The sequence below is a fragment of the Castor canadensis genome, chromosome 12 (assembly GCF_047511655.1).
Source record: "Castor canadensis chromosome 12, mCasCan1.hap1v2, whole genome shotgun sequence".
Lineage (NCBI taxonomy): Eukaryota > Metazoa > Chordata > Mammalia > Rodentia > Castoridae > Castor > Castor canadensis.
In genome coordinates, this window is record NC_133397.1 from 94739202 (window position 1) to 94760486 (window position 21285).

The 21285-nt window shown below is 43.4% G+C and overlaps 1 protein-coding gene across 10 annotated transcripts in view; it reads right to left on the reverse strand.

The window, feature by feature from the left end:
• Positions 1-21285, reverse strand: part of St6gal2 (ST6 beta-galactoside alpha-2,6-sialyltransferase 2) — a 67615-nt gene that overhangs the window by 45910 nt on the left and 420 nt on the right. Inside the window, exons 1-4 of one of the 10 annotated variants that reach the window (XM_074050521.1) lie at positions 6254-18148; positions 4956-5022; positions 3240-3391; positions 2371-2479 (exon numbers count right to left, since the gene is read on the reverse strand). The exons of 3 other annotated variants lie outside the window; for them this stretch is intronic. Coding sequence is in view for 1 of the 7 variants with exons in the window: in XM_074050515.1 (XP_073906616.1) it covers positions 18637-18774 (138 nt within the window). In the remaining 6 variants the exon portion in view is untranslated. Of the gene's footprint in view, positions 1-2370; positions 2480-3239; positions 6205-6253; positions 18149-18636; positions 20253-20435; positions 20566-21059; positions 21252-21285 lie in introns of those variants that run through there. 6 more of the 10 variants (XM_074050522.1, XM_074050517.1, XM_074050523.1 and 3 more) reach the window with 6 other exon arrangements.

A 21285-nucleotide genomic window follows, 5' to 3' on the forward strand; every position in this document is an offset into this window, starting at 1 on the left:
TTCCAATTTGTAAATTATTTATGGTATATGAACTACCCACCTACACCTACATGGGGATATTCACTTATACATATCTAGAACTATTCACACACACATATATATATATATATATGCACACACACATACATACCCCACCCCACACACATACATATGTTTATATATTTATCTACACACAACTTGATTGAGCATCCAAAGATTTCCAAAGCCAAACCTTCCTAAAAGCCAACCTAATGCCAGGGGTATGGAAAATTCCACACATGACCACATGTGGCAGGTGCAGTGAAATGCTGGAACACTAAAAATATGATAGGAGATCACCTGGGCACTGTGCATAAAGTGTGCCTAAAAGAAGTGAATTTCATGTTTACACGTCAGTCCCATGCCCCAGATGTGAATTATGTAAGTGAAAATATTCTAGGATCACTGACATGGTGCATGCCTGTAATCCCAGCTACTCAGGAGGTGGAGATTGGGTAGATCGCAGTCCAAGGGCAGCCTTAGAAAAAGTTCAAGACCTTATTCAAAAAATAACCAAAAAGCAATGAAGGGGCCAGAGGCATGGCTCAACTGGCAAGGCTCTGAGTTCAAAACCTAGTACTGCCAAGAAAAGAAAGAAAGAAAAAGAAAAGGTAATATTCCCAAATCCCCAAAATAGAAATCTAAGACACTTTGATTTCAAGCATTTAGTACAAAAGATGTTCATTCTGTATGGGTACACACACACACACACACACACACACACACACACACACAAACTGAGCATTTGTCATATGCCCAGGCACTGTGCTAGATGGTGGGGATTAACAGACAATATAACACAATCTTATCTTCCTTAATTCTATAGTTACTGGCAATAACTGGTAACTTTGTCTTCAAGATACCAAGGTTCATTTGTTCTTATTTCATACTTCATGTAAATATACAACTGGTGTTACAATTAGGATGTCTACATCATTTTCCATGTAGAGTAAATAACATTTCTGCAGCAGGAAAGAAATCACTTGTCCAACATTTATTCACTCAACAAACATCTCTTGCATAGCATGCGCTCACTCATACATAAAATTATTAGCGACCATAGCACATATATCTCATAGTTTGAAAGAAATGCTTCTAGCACCTCAGCTCCATGAAGAGGCAGCTCCGATCTTCATGCTGCCTCTCACTCCACTGTGCATTTACTCATTTTATTCTGCTGTTGGCAAGATTTAAATAAAGGCTCCTTTTCTTTGCTCTACAAATGTTTGCAGCAGCTATATTACGCTGACTTGACACTGCATTAACTACAGTCCAAACACACACTCCCCAGATTGCCTTTTGAAAAAGGAAAATGTTTATGACATCAATCACAGAAACACCGAATTTATCAGTTTCAAATTTATTTCAAATGTCAGATGAGTTGGATAAAAGTCTGTATCTGGAGCTCATTTCTGAACAGTGTAGTGTTATTTACTTTGCTTTCAAAGGGAAAAAATACCCCCCAAAATGTTCTGGTTCTCTGAGAATGTCAAGTTCAAGTTAGGCTGTGAAGGGCTACTGTGAGTTTGCACTGTGTTATGTGCTAGAAAAGCATTGCTGGTTTGGTTGCCTTTCTCGTTGGAGTAAAAATTTTAGTCCCAATGCATGGTGCTAATACCTCAGAATCTCTAGGAGTGTGTGTTTAAAATGCAACTTCCTGGGATCCACCCTAGACTAACCTGACCACAATGCCCAAGCCATGGCCCATGAGCTGCCTTGGAAAGCTCCCCACCCCCCACATACACATGCATGGGTCACATGTCCCTAAGGGACATGTGATTGACTGAGGGAAAGCCAGAAGAAGCTGAAAAAGTGGGCAACCACATTCCAGGTACGCCTCGGGTAGTTTGCACTCTGGCCATGCTTCCACAGAAACCATGTTCAACACATGGACTGGAACTCTCAAAGCACACATAAGATGCCTGTCTGACCACCATCTGAGAACTCCCTCCCATCACCACCACCAAGGCCAACCTCTCCCTGCAAACTGTAAAACCTGGAGAGCACGTGTGATGCCTGCACATGCCTACAAGCTCAGCAAGGGTGGCTTGCTTGCAGGACTTTCCTGACCTTCCTTGGCCTTGGTCCCTTCCTGCACTCTCTCAGTACTCCACATGTCACCAATCCCCAGGGAAAAACCTTCAAATCGTGTGTGGTTGGCACATTTTGCTCTCAACGTCTGATATACAAAAGTAAACAAGTACAACAATGAATGCCATATTAATTATGCTTGCAAAATCTTTTTTTCTTTTTGAAGTTTTAGTGTAACAGGATAAAGTATGGAGAAATGGGGAAAATTGTGGGAAACACCACCTGCTTGAAGTGCAGGAATGGGAGACAAACTGCACACACCTTAGACAGCACTTAACACTGTCCTCGTAGTATAATGCATTCAAGGTGGGCGTGGGCTACAGCTCAGGTAGAGTGCAGGCCTGGCAAGCGTGAGGTTCCATCCCCAGAACTGAAAAAAAAAAAAAATCCCAAATGTATTCAGATTTCTGTTGGATAAGGCAAAGATCCTCAGCATCTGAGTCACAAATACATTCCAACACAGATTTTTGTTTTTCAATTTAGTAGGTGTATCAACTTGGGCAAGTTATTAAACCACAGATCAGCTTTTTCAGCTACAAGTCTGGGGAAATCACACAGCTCACTTTGTCGTTAAGAGGATTTTAATTGGGCTCTATAAGAAAAGCAATTAATGTATTGCCAGGCACTGATGCTCAATGTTCATTCCCCTCTTCTCCTTCTCCCTTTCACACTCTCTAATGGGTTCTGTATTGGCCTACAATGGCCAAAGCTTATAACAAATCTTCCAAAGGGAACTTCTACACTAAACGTGATTCCTACTCTGCAGCATGCTGAAAAGTGTTTTAAGGATTGTCTCTGGGGGAGGGGAGGGAGCAGAGGCCTGAGTGTCAGCACTCGCCCAGGCTGTGGTGTAAGCACTGTCACCAGTGTGATATCCCAGGCAGACCTGGGAAGCGCTCCACAGAAGCTCCTCTGTGCAGAGCACACACCACACAGATGCACCAGACGCAAGTAACTGTGAGCGCACAGGTAATAGTGACGTCAATAAAACTGTCCTTGGAGGTGGGTGTCTAGTATTTACTAGCTTTGTTTTCAATCCTAGTTCCTAATTGACCTTGGAAATTTACAAGCTTGCTCCATGCTGACCACATGAGAATAGGAGTTCCAAGCACTTTGGCCTACCTACATACCTACAGGCCTTTATTGTGCAGGCTGCTTTAAAGAGACGCAGGAAGCACAGACTCAGAGCTTCTGCAGGGTGAAATGCAGCTACAGTGCGCATCTGTACATCCTGGCTTGGTGAAGGTGTGCATTGGTTCTGCTCGGTGACAGCACTGTCTGTCTGTAGAGAAGGAAAGCTGTCAACGCACAGCAAGTGCTCAGTCCATAAAAGGTGGTGACAACAAAACAAATGCACTGTGTGTCTCCTCCCCATCATGTCCTTTTACTTACGGTTATTGATGTGACTTCACTTTTACTTCAGGTCCATCTTAGTTGAAAGGCACTGTGCCTTTCAATCCTAAAGAGTGTGACATTCTTTAGGATTCATGTCACCTGTGATACTCCCTTTAGACATGAGGAAACTGAGGTAAGGAGGAAGACGGCAAGTTGACCACAGTTAAGGAGACGTGGAATCCAGCCCACTGGTTCACACCTATAATCATAGCTATTTGGGAGACAAAGATCTGGAGACCAGCCAGGGCAAAAAGTTTGCAAGACTCCATCTCAACCAGTAAAAACTGGGCATGGTGGTAATGTGGCACCATCGCAGCTACACTAAATGACCAACTTGGCTTCATTTAAGCAGAAAGACTGTCTATGACTTAGGTATCATTACTGCCTCAACTTTGTGCTGAGAAAGTGAGTCTCCCTGAGGCTAGGAATCTATTAGCTGTCACCATGGTCAGGGTGATGGGCACTTGACCTGAGCATTCACCCAACAACCTGTGCTCAGAAGGGTCGCACTGGCTAATGTTCTCCCATCACTAGCTTGAAGTGTTCAATGAAGTTGCCTCTGACATGGTGTTCTTTAAGTGGAGTCAGAGGGCAGAGAAAAGCAAGGAAAGCACATTTGTGGGCAGAGCAGATGTGTGTGACCTGTGTGCAACACAGGCGTCCACTGTGTCTGTGTCCACTCCCACAGCAGCATTCATGATGCCCTAGTGCACAGGGCTCTGGCAAGGTCACAGTGCATGGAGCTCAGCAAGACTGAAAAGGTTCACAGGCTAAATAAGGTGCATCATGACAAATGGGGGACCTGGCCGCCCTGAGTGGCTATTATTCTGCAAGAACCAGAGCTAGCTTCCAAAGCAAAAGGACACAATGGTATCCCAATAAACCCACCTGATGGAGGACCCCCATCCACCCTTTCCTAGTTCCCTGCCTCAGACAACCTTGTGCAGGAACAATGGTGACACAGGAGAGCCCAGCCTTACTAGTGAGCTGGAGGGAGAGGGTGCCAGGAGAACCTGCTTGGATCCAGAAGTGAAATTTAATAATTGAAAACAATGCCATTAAGCTAGTTTTCACAAGTGTTTCCACGGTCTGCTAAGAACAAAATACAACATAGGTGCCATCTATAAAATATGATCCGTGGAATCTTCAGTAATTCTGAAAATTAGTTAAGTGTTCTCGCTTACTTCATTTGAAACTGGCATGGCACAAGATAGCAATGAACAGAAAATTTCACACTAATAATTAAAAATTTAATTCTCCTTTATTTAGGATATTAAAAACACCATGCTAAGTTGAGGGGGAAGAGGAAGGGAGGAAAAGAAAGAGCAAAACATTTTGTTCAGGGCACTTTTTTTCTTGTTTTTTGAACAAAACACTACATTTTAATTTTGGCCAGCATCCCAAAAGCCAACCCTGAATGTCATAAGACTTATAAGTGGCAGCGTTGGTACCTGGAGCCAGGTTGGGTCCAGAACATCTTCACTCTGATGCCAGTCGCATTGGAAACAACAGGGTTTTCTGTTTAAAAAATGTTGTCATTATTCCACCATTAGAGATTTGCCTGGACACCTGGCAATTCATAGTTCATTCCCTTTGCCTTCACTTTCCTCTACCCATTTTACTGTACTTTCTCCATTCATTGAACAAACACTGTGCCAGGCAGACCTAACTCTGTGACCTGAAGGCACACCAGCCAAGCCCACAATTTTAGGCACAAGTATAACAAAGTCATTTCTAAGAACCTCAACAGAACAAAAAGGTGACAAGTTTTATGTACCCTCAAAGTCTTTCTACTGCTCTACCCTCCTCCCCCCGGATTTAGTGACCTCTAACCAGAGGCCATACTTCCTGTCAGATCTGATCTCTCAGAACACTAGCCCAGCTGAGAAGGAGGGGCCAGCAATTAGAGCTTGGCTGCTAAAAAACATCCAGTCAAAGAGGACTGGTCCTCATGAACACCTGAAGTGCCTAGAAACAAGAGATTAAAATTCTATGTGCTTGAGTCCTAGTGTGATCTCAAAGTCAGAGATTTCCATGCCAAGCCTTTTCTGCTCTTTCTTCCTCAAAGGCTTTGAAACCACTCTCTGGGTGCAAGTTACATCAACCATAAGTCACTTCAAAGACCAGGGCATTATATAAGAGGGTAATGCAAGAACAAAACAAACAAACAGAAAACCTATGTGGCTCTTTCCAGGCTGCTTAAGAGCCAAAATATTTGCTAGATGTGCAGCCAATTCCCTGTCCTTTGACCATTCTGTTGTGTTCTGATAAAGACAGTGAAGATGCCACCCAGGAGCTCTGTACAGGTGCACTGGTTGGCACTTAAAAATACTGTTTGCCAAAGAAAAAGCCAGCTAGTTTATGTTCACTTACAGAGGAAGAACCTGGAGCTTAGAACATGTTTTATATGTGTATGTGTGTTTTTTTAGAACAAAGAAAAATAGAGAAAAAATAAGAAAAGAGAAAAAATAACTCACACAAATCTCCCCAGGTGCGGCCCTGGGGTTAGAGACTACACTTGTTGACTCCACTGCATCTCTCTCAAAGCTGTCCTCTGTATCTCTCTCAAAGCTGTCCTTTGCAGTGCACAAAGCACTGTCATTGAGGTATAGCTCAGCACCATGGGCTTCAGATTAAATGTCTGATTTTGACCTCACAGTGAAAATAAACTCTTCATAGGTCATAAATTTTTAGAATGGTCATAATGAACTAAGTATCTGTGTACAAGTCCCAAAGCAAAGATACCCACCTTGGAAGCTTCAGCAGTCCTTGGGCAAGACTGGTTGTTAACTCTGAACTATGGATGTACTATATGGGAGAAAGAGGAGATGCTGGCAATAAATTCAACAGGAGACAAGACCAAGGGAACTTGAAGAAACAATCCCACATTAGAAAATGTCAGCAAACTAACATCCATGGAAAGGTCAGGGGCTCAACGGACAGTTACGGTAAACCAACTTGTGTCTGTTCTTTGGAAGGAAGTTTCTAACCTCTGCTTTTCTTCTCTAACTTTCTGCTCCCAAATGCATTAATTGAGGCTGAGAGTGGGAATTGGGGAGTGCAACAGAAAAAACTAAGCACTTGTTAAATTATTCCTTGAAGGAATGCAGCTGCATTCTGCAGTAAGTCAGAAGTGCGACATAAAGTATGTGGGTAGGGAGTGATTGCTAGGTTGAAACAAACACACATTTACTATGAAAGAGAAACTTCTTTTATTCAACAAATTTTATGGAAGACCTTGGTAGCCACCAGGGATACAAAGGGACATTAGCAATGCTGCCTTATCTTGAGGTCTTTGGAGGGGAGAGTTGGGTGGATTTGGGGATGGTGACCAAAGCATCCACAAGTATAAGATAGGAATTCCAGGAGACATAAGAAAGGCCAGGATAGCTTGGGAGGGACTGCAAACTCACTGGGATTGTCCATCTGGAACGGAAGGCCATCTTCCAAACAAGCGTGGCCAATCAGGAAGTGGGGGGCCCCTACATCTCTGGCAGCTTCTACAAGCAGAACTTAGCCACTTCCATTCAGATATTCTGAGAAAAACCAACCTCATGTGGCTATGCTAACTTCCTGTTACAGACAAAAACATGCCTTGTCTCATCCTCTCAACTCTTTCTCCAAGAGTGCCCCACCAACGGCCATCTGAAGTCAAGGGTGATTGTTCCTGTCCTAGGAAGTAAAGAAGCCCAGAGATTCTGAGTTGGGGAGAGTGAGCTGAGGAATGGCACACAGCCCCACCTACCAGTCAGGGAGGGAAAGGTCCAGCAACAGTTTAATGGGGCAGAAGCCCCCTCTTGCTTCCTGGGCTCCTTGGCAGGAGGGGGATTTCAGATCCTTCCAGAACAGGAAAGACTCGGGAGGGAAGACAAGATTTGTTTGCTTTTAAGCCTTTCTCATTACCTTGACCAATAGGAGACTCCATGCCCCACCTTACAACTGTGCAGATGGCCAGCCTGACCTCAGCTTTCCTCCGTAAAAGAAGCAGGTCTGAATAGAAGGCCTTGAGTCAGAGGCTCCTGAGTTTGGGGCTGGGAGAGAGATCATCTTTTATGCATTTGTGAAGACTGTAATGAGGCCAGCCCCTGTATGGGCTGCTCTCCACACCCACTATGCCTGAGTCTGAGCCACACAACTAACTTCACTGTGGCTGCTGGAGGCTCCTTGCAGAGTGGCGGCCAGTGAGGGCCAGCTCTGCCTTGACAGTCCCCTGGGGGACCCTGCAGTTTCTCCCTGCTGGGACAGGAGCTTCTCTAGCTCCTGTAGGGTGAGATTTTCAGAGGGGAGAGAGAGAGAGAGAGAGAAGGAGGAGGAAGAGGAGAAAGGTTGGGAAAGAGAGGAGAGGAGAATGAGATTGGGGGGGAAGAGAGAGAGAGAGAGAGAGAGAGACAGTTCTAAGCCATGATGGCATGACACTGAGGTGTGATGCATATCACTCAGTAGGAAGCTAGTTTTCCAAAGAGCAGGACTTTATTCCTTCAAAAGAATAAAGGCCATTATTCTGGCGCATGAACTTAAGCACTAATGGAAATTCACTAAGAGGCCCCACGTGGTTGAAATTTCCAATTGCCTCAGATATTCTTGACAGCTAAACAAACAAATGCAGGACTTCTTGTTAGATTGGCATTATTACCAGTTTTCTAGGAAGCCCCAAATTGTGTTTATTTTTACTGCCTGAGAATAAACCTTTTCAAAAACTCTAAAGCAGTTGAAAAGAGGAAAAAACAATCCAACAAACAAACACGCACAACACCAAACCAATGAGTGAAGGCACATCCAGACCTTTGAAGCTTGGGATCTTTCTGAAGCCACTCACTTCCAATTCCTGGTGCTTATGGGTTTCTTGCAGAATACAATGTTCTTTGGGCTGATGGGTTGGTTGTAGCACTGGGTAAGGCTTTCCTGGCTGGCACCAATATTCTGGAACAGTCATAGACTTTTCTAACCACATCTATTATCAAAAACCTTGTTAAGGACAATGACATAATTAAAGTACACACAACTGGCAAAGCAAGGCCTGTTAAATGGGCATAGCATGACTCATAAAGAAAATGAAAAAGGCTTGGGGCTGTATAGAGATCAAGATCATTAAAAACATGAAATAATTTTCACATTTTAACACACTACTATAAATAATAGCTATACTCCGATGCTCTGTGACCCAATAGGGCTTCTCCTAGTAGCCTGGGTTCTCTTACTTCAAAGCATCTCTTGCCTGGTGCAGGAATCCAGGCAGCTGGGTCTGGGCTGTGCTGTGGTGATCAGGACAGCCCAGGGCAGTGGAGGGGCTAACCAGACAGCAGCGCTGTAAGACTGTGACAATCTGCATGACAACTGCTAATAGCCAACACACACGAAGTCATTAAAATCCACTTAACGTGATTGTGGATGTGATTACAATTATTTCCACAGGCATGATGAAGCCCACTTTGGTTTTCTCTATTCACTCCCAGGCCATCCCTAGCATCTAGTGCATACATAAATGGAGCAGTGAAAACATGTTATTAAAAGGCTCTGTGTATTTTTCCTTTGTTTAAACTCCACTTTCTATGCTCTCCCTGCTCTGTGGGACAATCATTCAATGTTGCTAACTTCAACCACTGGTAACATTTTCAATTTCAATTCTTCTACAGATTCAAAGTGAAAGAAAGAGTCCCTTAAATTAACTGACATACCCAAGGCATGCACCCCAGTCCGTTTTAATTTGACCTTTTGGTAGACTGTAAAATTTCAAAAAATAAATTAGGACCAAACAGACCCTTGAGAAAGAAATGCACAGCACATAGGCTCAGGAGGCTGTGAATCCAAGAAGATGCTCAGAAGACACACAAACTTCCATACCAACTGATGACCCCAAATGTACACTGACCCTTGTCTCTGTTCTTGCAAGGCAAGGCATCTCTCAGCTCTGTGGCTGGTTCCTGTGGGAAGCACTGGCAGAATGAGGTCAGGGCCATGCATCTGACCCAAGGGCAGGGAACAGCCTGGTGCTGCCTCAGGCTTCAGGCTAACAGTGTATCAGATCCACCATCTGCAGCAGGGCTGGGTGGAACCCAGGGTCGAGGCACTGAATGTACAGTTCTTCAGAGACAGTTGTATTACCCCCATCTACGAGTGCCTTTTCCAAGTTCTAATAGGTGTTCATAGATGACACTGGGCAGGCAGGGGAAAAAAACAACACAGCCTTATAACAAAATGCTGCCGAGCCCTTCTGCTCTGCTGCTGCCTTATTCTCTCACCAGGTGCTGACACTCTGTGCAGTTCTAATTGTTAGGATTTGATGCAGCATTTGTGAATCTGAGACAACATGCTCTTAACAAACTCTCCACAGACAGATCCTGTGCCAATTATTTACCAATTACACAGGACCTCAGTTCTGAATGCTTTGCCAAAGAAAGGAACGAAGACATTCAACCCTATTTGTAATAATTATAAAAAGAAATGTGATTTTCCAGGTTTTCTCTGGGAGATTTACAAGCGGCACAAAAATTCTAAGGTTGAATGATTCAATGCTGGTTTACTGATGTTGCTAGTAAATGTGGTTCTCCAAAGTAACTATCTGCAATTCTGCAGTGCAAGTTGACGCGTACACAGAATGTTCTACCCAACCCTGGCCCTTTCTCCTTCAGACGTTCTGTTTATAAGTGGACTGATAGAATCTGGACAGCTAAATTCATGGTGATGCAACATGAACAAATAAAGGGCATGCTGCCCACTGCCCTTTAGTTTTAGAAGTCAGAAGGCCCATTTAGGAAGTGTGATTTCAAATTTCAATCATTTTAACTGAATAGAACTCTTAGCTGCATTCACTCAACAAGCATTTATGAAGCACCAACTGAGTTCAGTACCACAGCTTGGACACAGAGTCCTGGGGCCGCCAGCAGGGAATTTACAGTTAAGCAGGAGTGAGAGGGGAGCAAAGTCACCTCATACAACACAGAGTGGTAAATGCAGCAGCAGAGGACTGATGCTGTATAGGAAAAGAGTCATTAAATCTGTGTGTGAGACAGTGTGCAGGTGAGAGTGAGCATGTGTGTGAGTGTGTATGTAAGTGTGAGTTTGTGTGTGAGAGTGGAAGCGTGTGTGAGTGTGAGTGTGTGTGTGAAGGCCTATATGGAAAAAATCATAGGAATTGGTGGGGGTTGAGGGTCAGGGAAAAGGAACATGAAATAACAGGTTCTTAACAATCTGGTCAAAGGAGAGAGCTTGAAAGTGGATAAAGGAGAGAGCTTGAAAGTGGGGACCATGAGCTGGAGCTTAACACAGAAGTACCCAGTGTTCTAGAAGTTACAGACAGGTCATGCATGCACTGGGAGACAGCTGGGACATCTAAAGAGGACAGAATGCCATGTGATGGGGATTTGCCAAGTAGGTTACAAGCAGGTGTGGAGGAGCAAGTGTTTTCAACACAAAGAAATGCTAAATGTTTAAGGAGAAAGAAACACAATTGGATTATCAGATTGCACCCAATGAATATGTACAAATAAAAAGAAAATAGAAACAAAATTAATTAAAAGATTGGATGGAGACAAATGTAAAATGAATGCCTAATATAAAATGTTCCTTTTGCTATGAGCCGTGGAGAACTCTTCCTCAATTTTTTTCCACAAAGGATATGATAACATTGGGCATGGAAGCCCTCCAGAAACTCTAAATACTGTCTCTGTAAGGGAGACCCTGGACGAGTATGGGGTGCATGATCTCATTTTTCCAAGCCACTTAAATAACACAGCCCAAGGATCTGCCACAGAAGCGCTGGCACCGGCAGCAGCAGCAGCCAGCAGATACAGCACCCTGCGCGGGAGGCAGAGACAACCACCGAACCTTAATGTGCCTAACTCTGCTCCTCACCACACGGTATCATTTGCATCTGGCTTGGGACAGAAGCCAACTTCTTTTGGCTTTAGAAAAGCCTGACTTTACACAATATAGTCTGAGGAGAGCTGACCTTGATTGAGCAATGTGCTTGTTATCCTTCTTACTTAAATTACATTTGTTTCTTATTTTCTTTCTTTCTACTAAATTTTAAGATAACTTCCTCCTTTTCCTTTCTCTTTTTTTTTTTTTTTGTGGTACTGGTCTTTGAACTCAGGGCTCTGTGCCTTGAGCCATACCCCAGCCTTCCCTTTCCTTCATACCCCTTACCACCTGAACTTTCAGTAGAGTGGAAACATCTCTCAAAGTTGGTTGGCACACTCTAAGTACAAGTTAGGTAACCAGTGGGTACGGAACAGGCTTGGACTAGGGCTCTAGATTTTCATTTTAATATTTTCACATTGTGATATAGAGTTTCTCTACGAGGAAAAATGACTATATGACTTTGATCTTCTGTCTCATGTTGAATTTTTCTCTGAGCTAGTTCCTCTACAACACCTCCTACGGGAATTTAACTATGTTATATAAAACAGTTTCTAGAACTATACATGTATCAGTGTCCATTTGGCAATATTAAGTTACTTCAAATTCACAATTCCGAGGCTACATGTTGTCAAATGAAATTAAATTCAGTTAATAAAGCAAATTTCCTTTTTACAGCGTTTTCCGTATTATTAATGTACATCTGCAAAATAAAGAATATAATGTACTAGCTTTCGGGAAATTTTAAAATTTGGTTTTGATCTTTTGGTTACAGTCAAAAGAAAAATATACAGATAGCAATCAATAAGTTCTTGTGTTGTTAAGTCTATACACAACATAAAAGTTTCAGTGATGAGCAAAAGCAGAACTTTTTTACTTTTACTAGTACAACTGATACTTTCACTTTAATATAGTGTAAGATCTATTTACAGCAGAGTGTGGTTGTGTATGCCTGTAATCCCAGCACTCTGGAATGGAGGCAGGAGGATTGTGAGTTCCAGGCCAGCCTGGGCTATACAGCAAGAACTTTCTCAAAAACCCAAAGACCAAGGATGTAGTTCAGTGATAGAATGCTTGCCTGGCATGTGCAAAGACCCCAGCAGTATAAATAAAAAAGTTATTTGCATAGGATTTACATTGCTATTAGGTATTATAAGTCATCTAGAGATTATTTAAAGTACACAGTACACAGAAGGATGTGTGTAGGTGATATGCAAACACTATGTCATTTTGTATAAGGGACCTGAGCATCCACAGACTTTGCTAACTGCTCTTAGGGTGGGTGTCCTGTAACTAATCCCCTCTCTCCCACACTGAAAGGTATAATGTCCCATGAGCTCCAGATCTGTCTTGTTCAATTTTACTCAACCAGACGCCCGGATGTTCACCAAGCACTGCAGCACTGAGATTCTTTTGCTAAACTTTAAGAGTCATCTTCTATTCTGTCCTTCCAGTCTGTGACTTGTCACTCTTTTTCCCACCCTAGAGATTGTTGGAAGCAAATAAAGAAAATCTTATTTTTGAAGTACATAGCTGAACATGTCAAGGGGCTTTAACCTCTTATCTCTGAAAAAAGGATGTATTTAGCAACTACATAGTATAAACAAGAGGGTTTAAATTACCAATCCTTGTTTTCTACACTCAATATTGCAAAAGAAGAAAACAAGTTAAAGCAAACAAAACCATGCATGGCCTTCTTGCTAGAATTCTGTTCTATAGCGACCTCTCATCCCATGTACAACCTGAATTATTACCTGGGAGAGAAGATTATGTGGGTTCTTTGGAGATGTATACCCTGGAAAGCAAATTAATCAGTGTAGGTATGCCTTCCAGTTTAGCATCTACAAATGGCCTTCCAACTGTGCTTTGGCTGTCTGGACTCAGCAGAGCCCTGGAGAACAATCCTGGCATTTGGCTGAGTGTTATACCATCATAGTGAGTACTTAGGAGGTGCTACTCAAAGCACCACATGGACAACTGTGCAAGTGACCCACAGTGTCACTTTGTATGTATCAACATCCTAAACTCACTTGTCATTTTCAACACCTGTCTTGCTAAGTGCAAGGTAGACTGAATCTGGGCGAGTAAGAGGGGACCCGTGTGGAGGTCTGGAGAAAAGTGGACTGGTCTGGCCAGTCCAAAATATACATCATGCACTTGATCGAGCTCACAGGGTTTCATACAGTAACTGGGGTGTGCACACCACCCAGAAACAACAAAGCTTCCTTGACACAGGAGTCTTCAAACTGTTCCACAAGAGGCATATTTTGCAACACAGTCTAAAACTTTTCCTTTAGACCATTATAGCTTTCCATCTAATTCTGTGCTTACCAGTCATGAGATAATTTTGGAATACTCTAAACCAATAAATTTACTTCTGAGTTTTCTGTGTATGTATCAAACAGTGATGCATGGGGTATGATTATAACATGGTGCAGTATGTTTTAATTCTATGGTGCAAAAAGTAGAATGAAGCAAATATTAAAATGCTTGGGTTGAACTTAGGGAAGCAGTCACATTATTTTAAAGAACACCTTATAGACATTTTTCTATATGACTAAGTAAATTTTTGAAACTCTCCCACCTCAAATGATTGATAAAGTAATCTATTTAATAGTGCCCTGATGTTATTATAACATATTGGGCGCTGCCTTCTCTTGGCATTCACAGGAGATTTGCTCCAGGATCCCTATGGATACCCAAATCCATGGCTACTTAGGTCCCTTATGTAAAATGATGAGTACTGCATAGAACCACACACATCCTATAGTACTTAATGCTTTATAAATGCTACCTAAACAGTTGTTGTTCTGTATTGTTTACCAATGGTGATGAGAACAAATGTCCTAGAGGTTGGTGGAGTGGCTTAAGAAGTAAAGTGCCTATAGCAAGCCTAGCAAGTGTGAGGCCCTGAGTTCAAACCCTAGTGCCATCAAAAAAAAGAGAGAAAGAATAAATAAATGTCTGCACATGTTCGGTACAGACATAACTTTGTTCGAGTATTTTCAAGCCACAGCTGACTGATTCCATGGCTGTGGAGCTGCAGGTGAGGAAGGCCCCCGCACTAAATCAGGCAAATCACTTAATTAGTTCAGCTTGCCCATCTACTAATACTGAACTTCTGCTTTGCGCAGAAGACTTCAGTGTTGTTTTTTCTTTTTTAACTTACACTATGACTTAAGGAAATTATAGACCTACATCCATATTATACACACATTGCATACAAATACAAACATTGCTTTAAAATAAATCATGTGGCACTTATCCACTTTCCACTTACTCATAAATTACTGTACTCAAAAAATTACACTGAGAATTACAGTGTATTACTTTTTAAAAAATAGTTCTTGGGATTATTATTTGAATTCTGTAACCTATTGTCTACAGTAACAATCCTAGCTACTTGGGAGGCAAGGATCAGGAGGACTGTGGTTCTAGGCCAGCACATGCAAAAAGCTTACGAGATCCCATCTCAACCAATGGCTGGGCATAGTGGTTCATGCCTGCTGTCCCAACTATGCAGGGAAGCACAAATAGGAGGATCATGGTCCAGACAGGCCAGGGCACAAAGCAAGACACTGTCTTAAAAGTAACCAGCATAAAAAGGGCTGGAAGAGTAGGTCAAGTGGTAAAGTACCTGCCTAGCAAGCATGAGGCCCTGAATTCAACTTCTAGTATCACTCAAAAAGAAAAAGACACTATGATTCAGGAAAATGTCATATAGTAATGTGTTCCCCAGAAGTCAGATTGCGTCACCTACCACTATTTGGTCAAGTTCATGTTGATCTGAAACATAAGTGGCTCAGCCTGTCATCCTACCTTGTAGCTCATAGGGGTTGGGCATTCAGTCTTCCCCCTGTACCAGCTTCCCTGGGTGCCCTGCCTGGGGCGGGGGGTGGGTCTCTTCTGAGTCAGCCTCACTGGTTAAAAACATCCTGAAACCAGAAAGGCCCCCCGGACATGCAGACCACTCACAAGTATATGCAGAAGTAAATACAAGTGTGCTTTCCCCCCTGTATCCTGTTTATAAGAAATTAAGAGTTAAGCCCTCCACGTTTTTGTCTTCTTACACACCACATGTAACATGGAAATAATTCATACAGGAAAAAGAAGTTTCTTCTCTCAGTGAGAAGGCTTGGTGATAGACCTAATTTTGTTATTTAAAAGATGTGGCTCTCAAAAACTAATCTTCAAATCTTTTGATTCATGACCTAAGGACACATTAATGCAGGGACTTTGTTCCCCTGTATTTGTCACTATGTATACGAGTGTGTTTGTCTTTTTAAAGACAGTCCACTTCTTCATATGGAGATTTTTTTGTTTGTTTTTTATATTTTATTTCTGTTTATTTATTTTACTTTATTTTTCAAGGCAGAGGCTCCCTATGTGGCCAGGCTGGCCTTGAACTCCAGATCCTCTCAACTTAGCCTCCTGAGTGCTGGGATTACAGGCATGCATCAACATGTGGGATTCAAACAGAGATTTCTAGTGGGATATATTTTTTCCCCAATTTTAAAGTATAATTTACATAGCAAGACCCTTTCCAATAGTAAAAATGAACACATGCATTTAATCATTAATTATAATTTCATTTTGTAATTCAATAAACTGATGAAGAAATCCCCCATTAGATATTGTTCTTTACCTATTTGTGGTCAGTGGTACAAGTAGGTATTCAACCCACAGTAATAAACTTATACTCCAAAAAAATTGCTATCAAGATTTCAAGGAAGTTACTTCAAATTTATTTCTGAATAATAAAGTTACTGGATTATTTAAGATATTTACCCTTTCCCAAATTTAATTTAAAGCTGTCATCTTAAAAAAACATAATACTCACCACCACACAAGAATCTCTACTTGAAAAATATGTATAATTTGAACATGAAAAACCAATTGTTTGAAATTTAATAAAGCATTTTCCTCTCAGGCTCAAATACTAGAAGGAGTACAGATAGAACTAAATGTGTGAACTATAACGTTCTGAAAACAGAGGCTTATGACCAAGATGGTGGAGTCTTCTTTACAGTATATTTTCTAAGCTTTAGCCAATATATTTCTAAATGTCCCACGAGACTATTTCCAAGCTGGCTCTCTTCACCAACCCAATAACTCAAAGTTGGTGGATAATTCTCTCCAATCTTGGCTTAAATTTTTCTTTGAAAATTTCACCCAATATGACAACCTTCATATTATCCAGAATTTTAATCTAATACTGCCTGCCTGGATATTCTGAATTTCACGGCCCATTTTTAAAGTTTCAGCTTGCTGGTTCTGATGAATCCATGCCTTCTCCACCAGTGGGATCCCTGCTCCCTCCTTCCGTCCTATGCAGCCTTCCCCACATAGCCAGCTCATCCCGGAAGGAGTACATGAGGCTCACAGTCAGTCTTTGGCAGGGCACAAGCATGGAAGGAGTCATTCCTGTTCCTCTGCTGATTGGGTCTTAGTCTAACAGCATGGGGTTCAGACAACCAGACTCAGGTGCAAATCCAAGCTCTGCCAAGGCCCTTCACCTTTCTGAGGCCAGGTCTTCTCACCTGCAAAATGGGGTTAATAATGCCTCCCTGGATTGTGGCTAACGTGTACCTTGACAATCTAGCAAAGCAAATGGCAGGGTGTGGTGCATGATACATACAAATCAGTTGCTATTATTATTCTTTGAATTGCTACCCTCTCCTGGGGCTGCAGAGAGCTGCTTTTAAGTGCACTGAAACATACAATTATCACTCTTAAGGAATCCAGAACCAGAAGTCAACCTGGAGAAGATTAAATCTCAGCCTTCTTACAGCCCTGGAAGCTGAACTCTGGGGAGGTTAAACTTCCTTCAAGGCAGGTCACAATCAGGGCACTAGTCACCAGCTTTCCTTGTTCCTTTGTTCTCCAAGAAAGGGCAAAGCCAGCCCTCACACCCTTCCAGCTTTTTAGATCAATGTTGGCCTTGAATTTGGAATTCTTTCCTAAAGAGGACCACAGGGGGCAGCAGAGGCCAGGAGGGGCCCAGAACAGTTATGTGAAGATAGAATTCCCCCGGGGTGGGCAGCAGCTCTCTGATGTCACTTTCACCCAAAAGCCATTCCTTCCCAGTCCAGGAGGCACTTGGTATTGTAGGACAGCACCCAACCTGCAGGTGGCTGACAACTGCTGGGACCCAGCTTTTGCACGTGACAGGGCTAGGGCCCATGCTGGTGCCAGACCAGGTTCCCAGCTCCTGAAAAGCCTTAGGCCTGCCTAGTTCATGCCTTTCTGGACTAGGTAGGCTCTGGGTATATATTCCTAATTGCAGGGATATATCCATTCAAGGGGGTGCTGGGAATTCCAGATCAGAATCAAGTTCAGATTTGGTAAAAGGCATAATAAACCCATCTTTTTCCAGCGCTTCTGTCTTTGTTCTGTGTACTTAATAACATTTACAAACAAATTTCTCCAAAGTAGTACGGACTGCTTTCAGAAAAGTGGCAGCTCTCTGAAACTGAAAGTGTGATAGTCTGCTAACAGTGCCTGGTAATCTACCACAGCCCGTTCAGTCTTTCTTTGGCAATGACATCAACAGTTTCTGTTAAGAACACTGAAAATTTCTGTGTAAACATGCACCTGCATGCAGTTGCCTGAGTCCAAAATTAGTAACTGTTTCTATGAAATTTTTTCTTTTATACTCATTTGCGAACTTCATGCTATAGTTCTTTTTATAAAAGGATGAACTTTCAGCTTTCAAGCCTTAAAAAAAACCAAAACTTAATGTACACCTGCCATGAGAGTACTAGCTGTTTCTCTTAGACAGTTAAGCAAGTTGAATCAAGCATTTAATTTAATTTAAGCAATTTAAATTTAAGATTATAGTAAAAAAATATGCGGGAGGAAAAACAATCGAGTGGGAATAAGAATACAGTATATTTAAATAGGAAATACATTTTTTTTCAACAAGCCTACTCCTATTATCATACATACAATATTTTTATTCAGAGTATCATGAATGAGGCAGCACATCTGCAAATTAATTAAGAGTTTCCCAGAGGACAAATGTCTCCCAGTTTTTGGAGATTTATTTACGGAATCAGGAGCTGTAGAAGCCTAGGAATGAGTGTCATTTTAGAGAAGACCTGAGCACTTGAGAAGAAATGCTTGGTTAGGCAAGAGAATAAGCTTCCAGTTAGTCTAGCAATAGATCAGAGACTCACATACACAAGTCATCTCTGAAGGAGGTGATTCTCAGAGAACCAAAGCTCTAGAAACAAGCATGTAGAAGAATTTCCCAGCAGCCCCTTCACTACTTACCCCATCTTGCTGGCTAGATTGACCACAGCTCATAGACCCAACTTCCATCTCCTCCCCACAGAGCAAACTCTTTCCCTCTGAGTGGTCCTCCTCAGAAACCAAGCACAGGTGATTGCCTTGTTTTGCATAATAAATCATTTGCACACATTTTCATATCTTAAAGGGTGTCACCCTTCAGTCCACCAGTCTAAATATCTTCATCTTTACTTTCACTTCCTCGATTGTGCACACCACACCATAAACTCACCAAATGCTGGTCTTTCCTCTGCGTTCTCTCCACCACACTCTGCAGGCATTCTGAACAGTGCACTAGGAGCAAGACTCACATCAAAATCTCCACAGTAGTTGGCTCCTAACTCCAGCAACTTCAACAGCACTAAGCAAAAACCTAAGATGGTACAATTTCTACCCACTGCAATGATCAATTGGATCAAGAACCCTTGTGTATGTGAGTGCCTAGGTCTTTAACTTCCTTCTGAAATTCAAGGCATTCATCTACTAAGTTTTTCTCCAGTTTGGTCACAACATCTAATCACCTTGCCAAGAGTTTTTCTAATGCCTTACTACAACACACAAGACTTCAAGAGCTGTAAAAAATTTGGTCATCAGTTCCAGGGGGAAAAAATGGTGGAAGAATGGGTAAAAACAGGTTAAGACAATGTCATTATTTTTAAAAAAGAAGTATTAACTCTAAATTTGCAAGAGCAGCATGATATTCATAACATTCTGCTTTATTGGAATTCTTCCTTAGTCATAAATTATATTTCAAAATGGCAAAACATGTTTGATCAGAATTTCAAAAACAGTATCAAGTAATCCCACGAGTGTTTTTAAATGTGCAGAAAGTACTTTAGATACAAAACATAACCCAGCCCTCCCATGCCTCTCATCCAGGAAAGCAGTCCGCGTGCTTAGAATGCCCAATGGTCCAGAAGACAAAGATTTCAATCAAATATGGTTTACTGCTTGCCAAATTTTCAGCAGCACCAATAAAAGTAAGTTTACAAAATCCAGCTAAACATCCAGCTAAACTCACTCCAAAGTGCTTCTGAGATTCTAACACAGCTTTGGAAGTTCGGCCTGACAAAACAAATATGGTATAAGAGCAGAGACCTAGAAGGCAATCACAAAAAGTCTCATTTAAATTCCTGGAAAGCACAGCCTCTCCAAACACAGCTATTCAGTTCTCTTTGCATGGCATCATCTGACAGAGACATGAGCTTAACTTCACTCTGTCCCCAGCACCAGCGCCTTCATATTCAAAGGAGATGGATGTCGCATTCCCAACTCAAAAGAATGCATTAAATGTCTACTCTGTACTTCCTAAAACAGCCCCAAAGTGAAGTTTGCCGCCTGCCGAGTTCAGAGTTCAGAAGAATTGACACTCGCCTTTTTGGTCCTGAAGATCCCCTCTGTCCCTAAACAGTACAGCTATGGAGAACAAGAAATCAGTAGAACACACTTTCAGCTTTAAGGTTGCAGTTTTACATGGGGGTGAATGGAGACAGACAAATATCTTCGCTTCCTTCCGGGGTCAAAATAAAATAAAACAAAATAGCACCAACACTGAACTGCAAGGTAAAGTGTGTCCGCCTGTCGCCAAAGCGCAAGCCCTCCCTCCGGCTCGTTCACAGGCTCCCAAATCTCCTACTTCTCCCCAAATCACCCTCAATATACTCCCCCACACAAGTCTGGCTTCTTGTAGCCAAGTCTAACTCTGTGCGGAACAGCGAACAGCCTGCAGCAACACCGAGGAAGACATCGCCTACCGCGCGACCTCCGCTCACTCCCTTACTAACCTTCTCCCCACGCCGCGCCGCGACCCGGCGGTGTTCTGCGCTCTCTGGAACGCGCCGCGCCGAAGTCGAAGACGTGAGTGTCACATTTTATCCCCGGCAGCCACACGGGCGCGCGCGCCACGCGCTCCCACACTCACGCGGACGCCCTACGAAGTGAGGACCCGGGCTGGGGACGCCCGACGCGCGCCATGGAGCTTGGAAGCTCCGGCGTGCGGCCGCCCCCAGTCACCTCCTTGCGCCACCGGGGGCTCGCGGCGACCCTGCATTCGCGTCCTGGGCGGCCTGCGGAATCACGTCCCCGGGGCCAGTGCTGCTTCGCGCTGGAGGAAGCTGCAGGCTCAGGCAGCGGGGCGCGGAGGGTGGCTCGGCCTCGGAGCCAGTGCGAGGCTGCTCTCAGCCCCGCGCCGCGCGCCTCATTGTTCCGGGCAGCGCGGCGGTGGCGCTGGGGACGCCGACTGCTGGAGGGCCAGCTATCCAGAGCCCCTAGTGTGGCGGCGAATCCGGGCCGCGGAGCCAAGGCTGCGCCGCGCCCCACTCGGAGCTCCGCGCGCCCCCTCCGCCCGCCTCTGGGTCTTCTCCCCCTCCCCCATCCCTTCATCCTCCTCCCTCTGGGCCCGGGCTCACCTAACAGGCGGGCGCAGGGCGGTGGGAAGTTGCACTGCCTCCTCCAGGCGCCCCCGGCCCGCAGCTGTGCCCGCCGACGAGCGCAGGCGGGGCGCTCAGGCTCCGCGCTGAGCCCTGCCTCTCGTACAGAGTGATTGCAGACTTGGGCTGCGTGGGGCGGTGCGGCTGCCTGAAAAAAGGCAGACTTCTATCCAGCCACCGCCTCCATCCAGCCCTAGTTCCACCG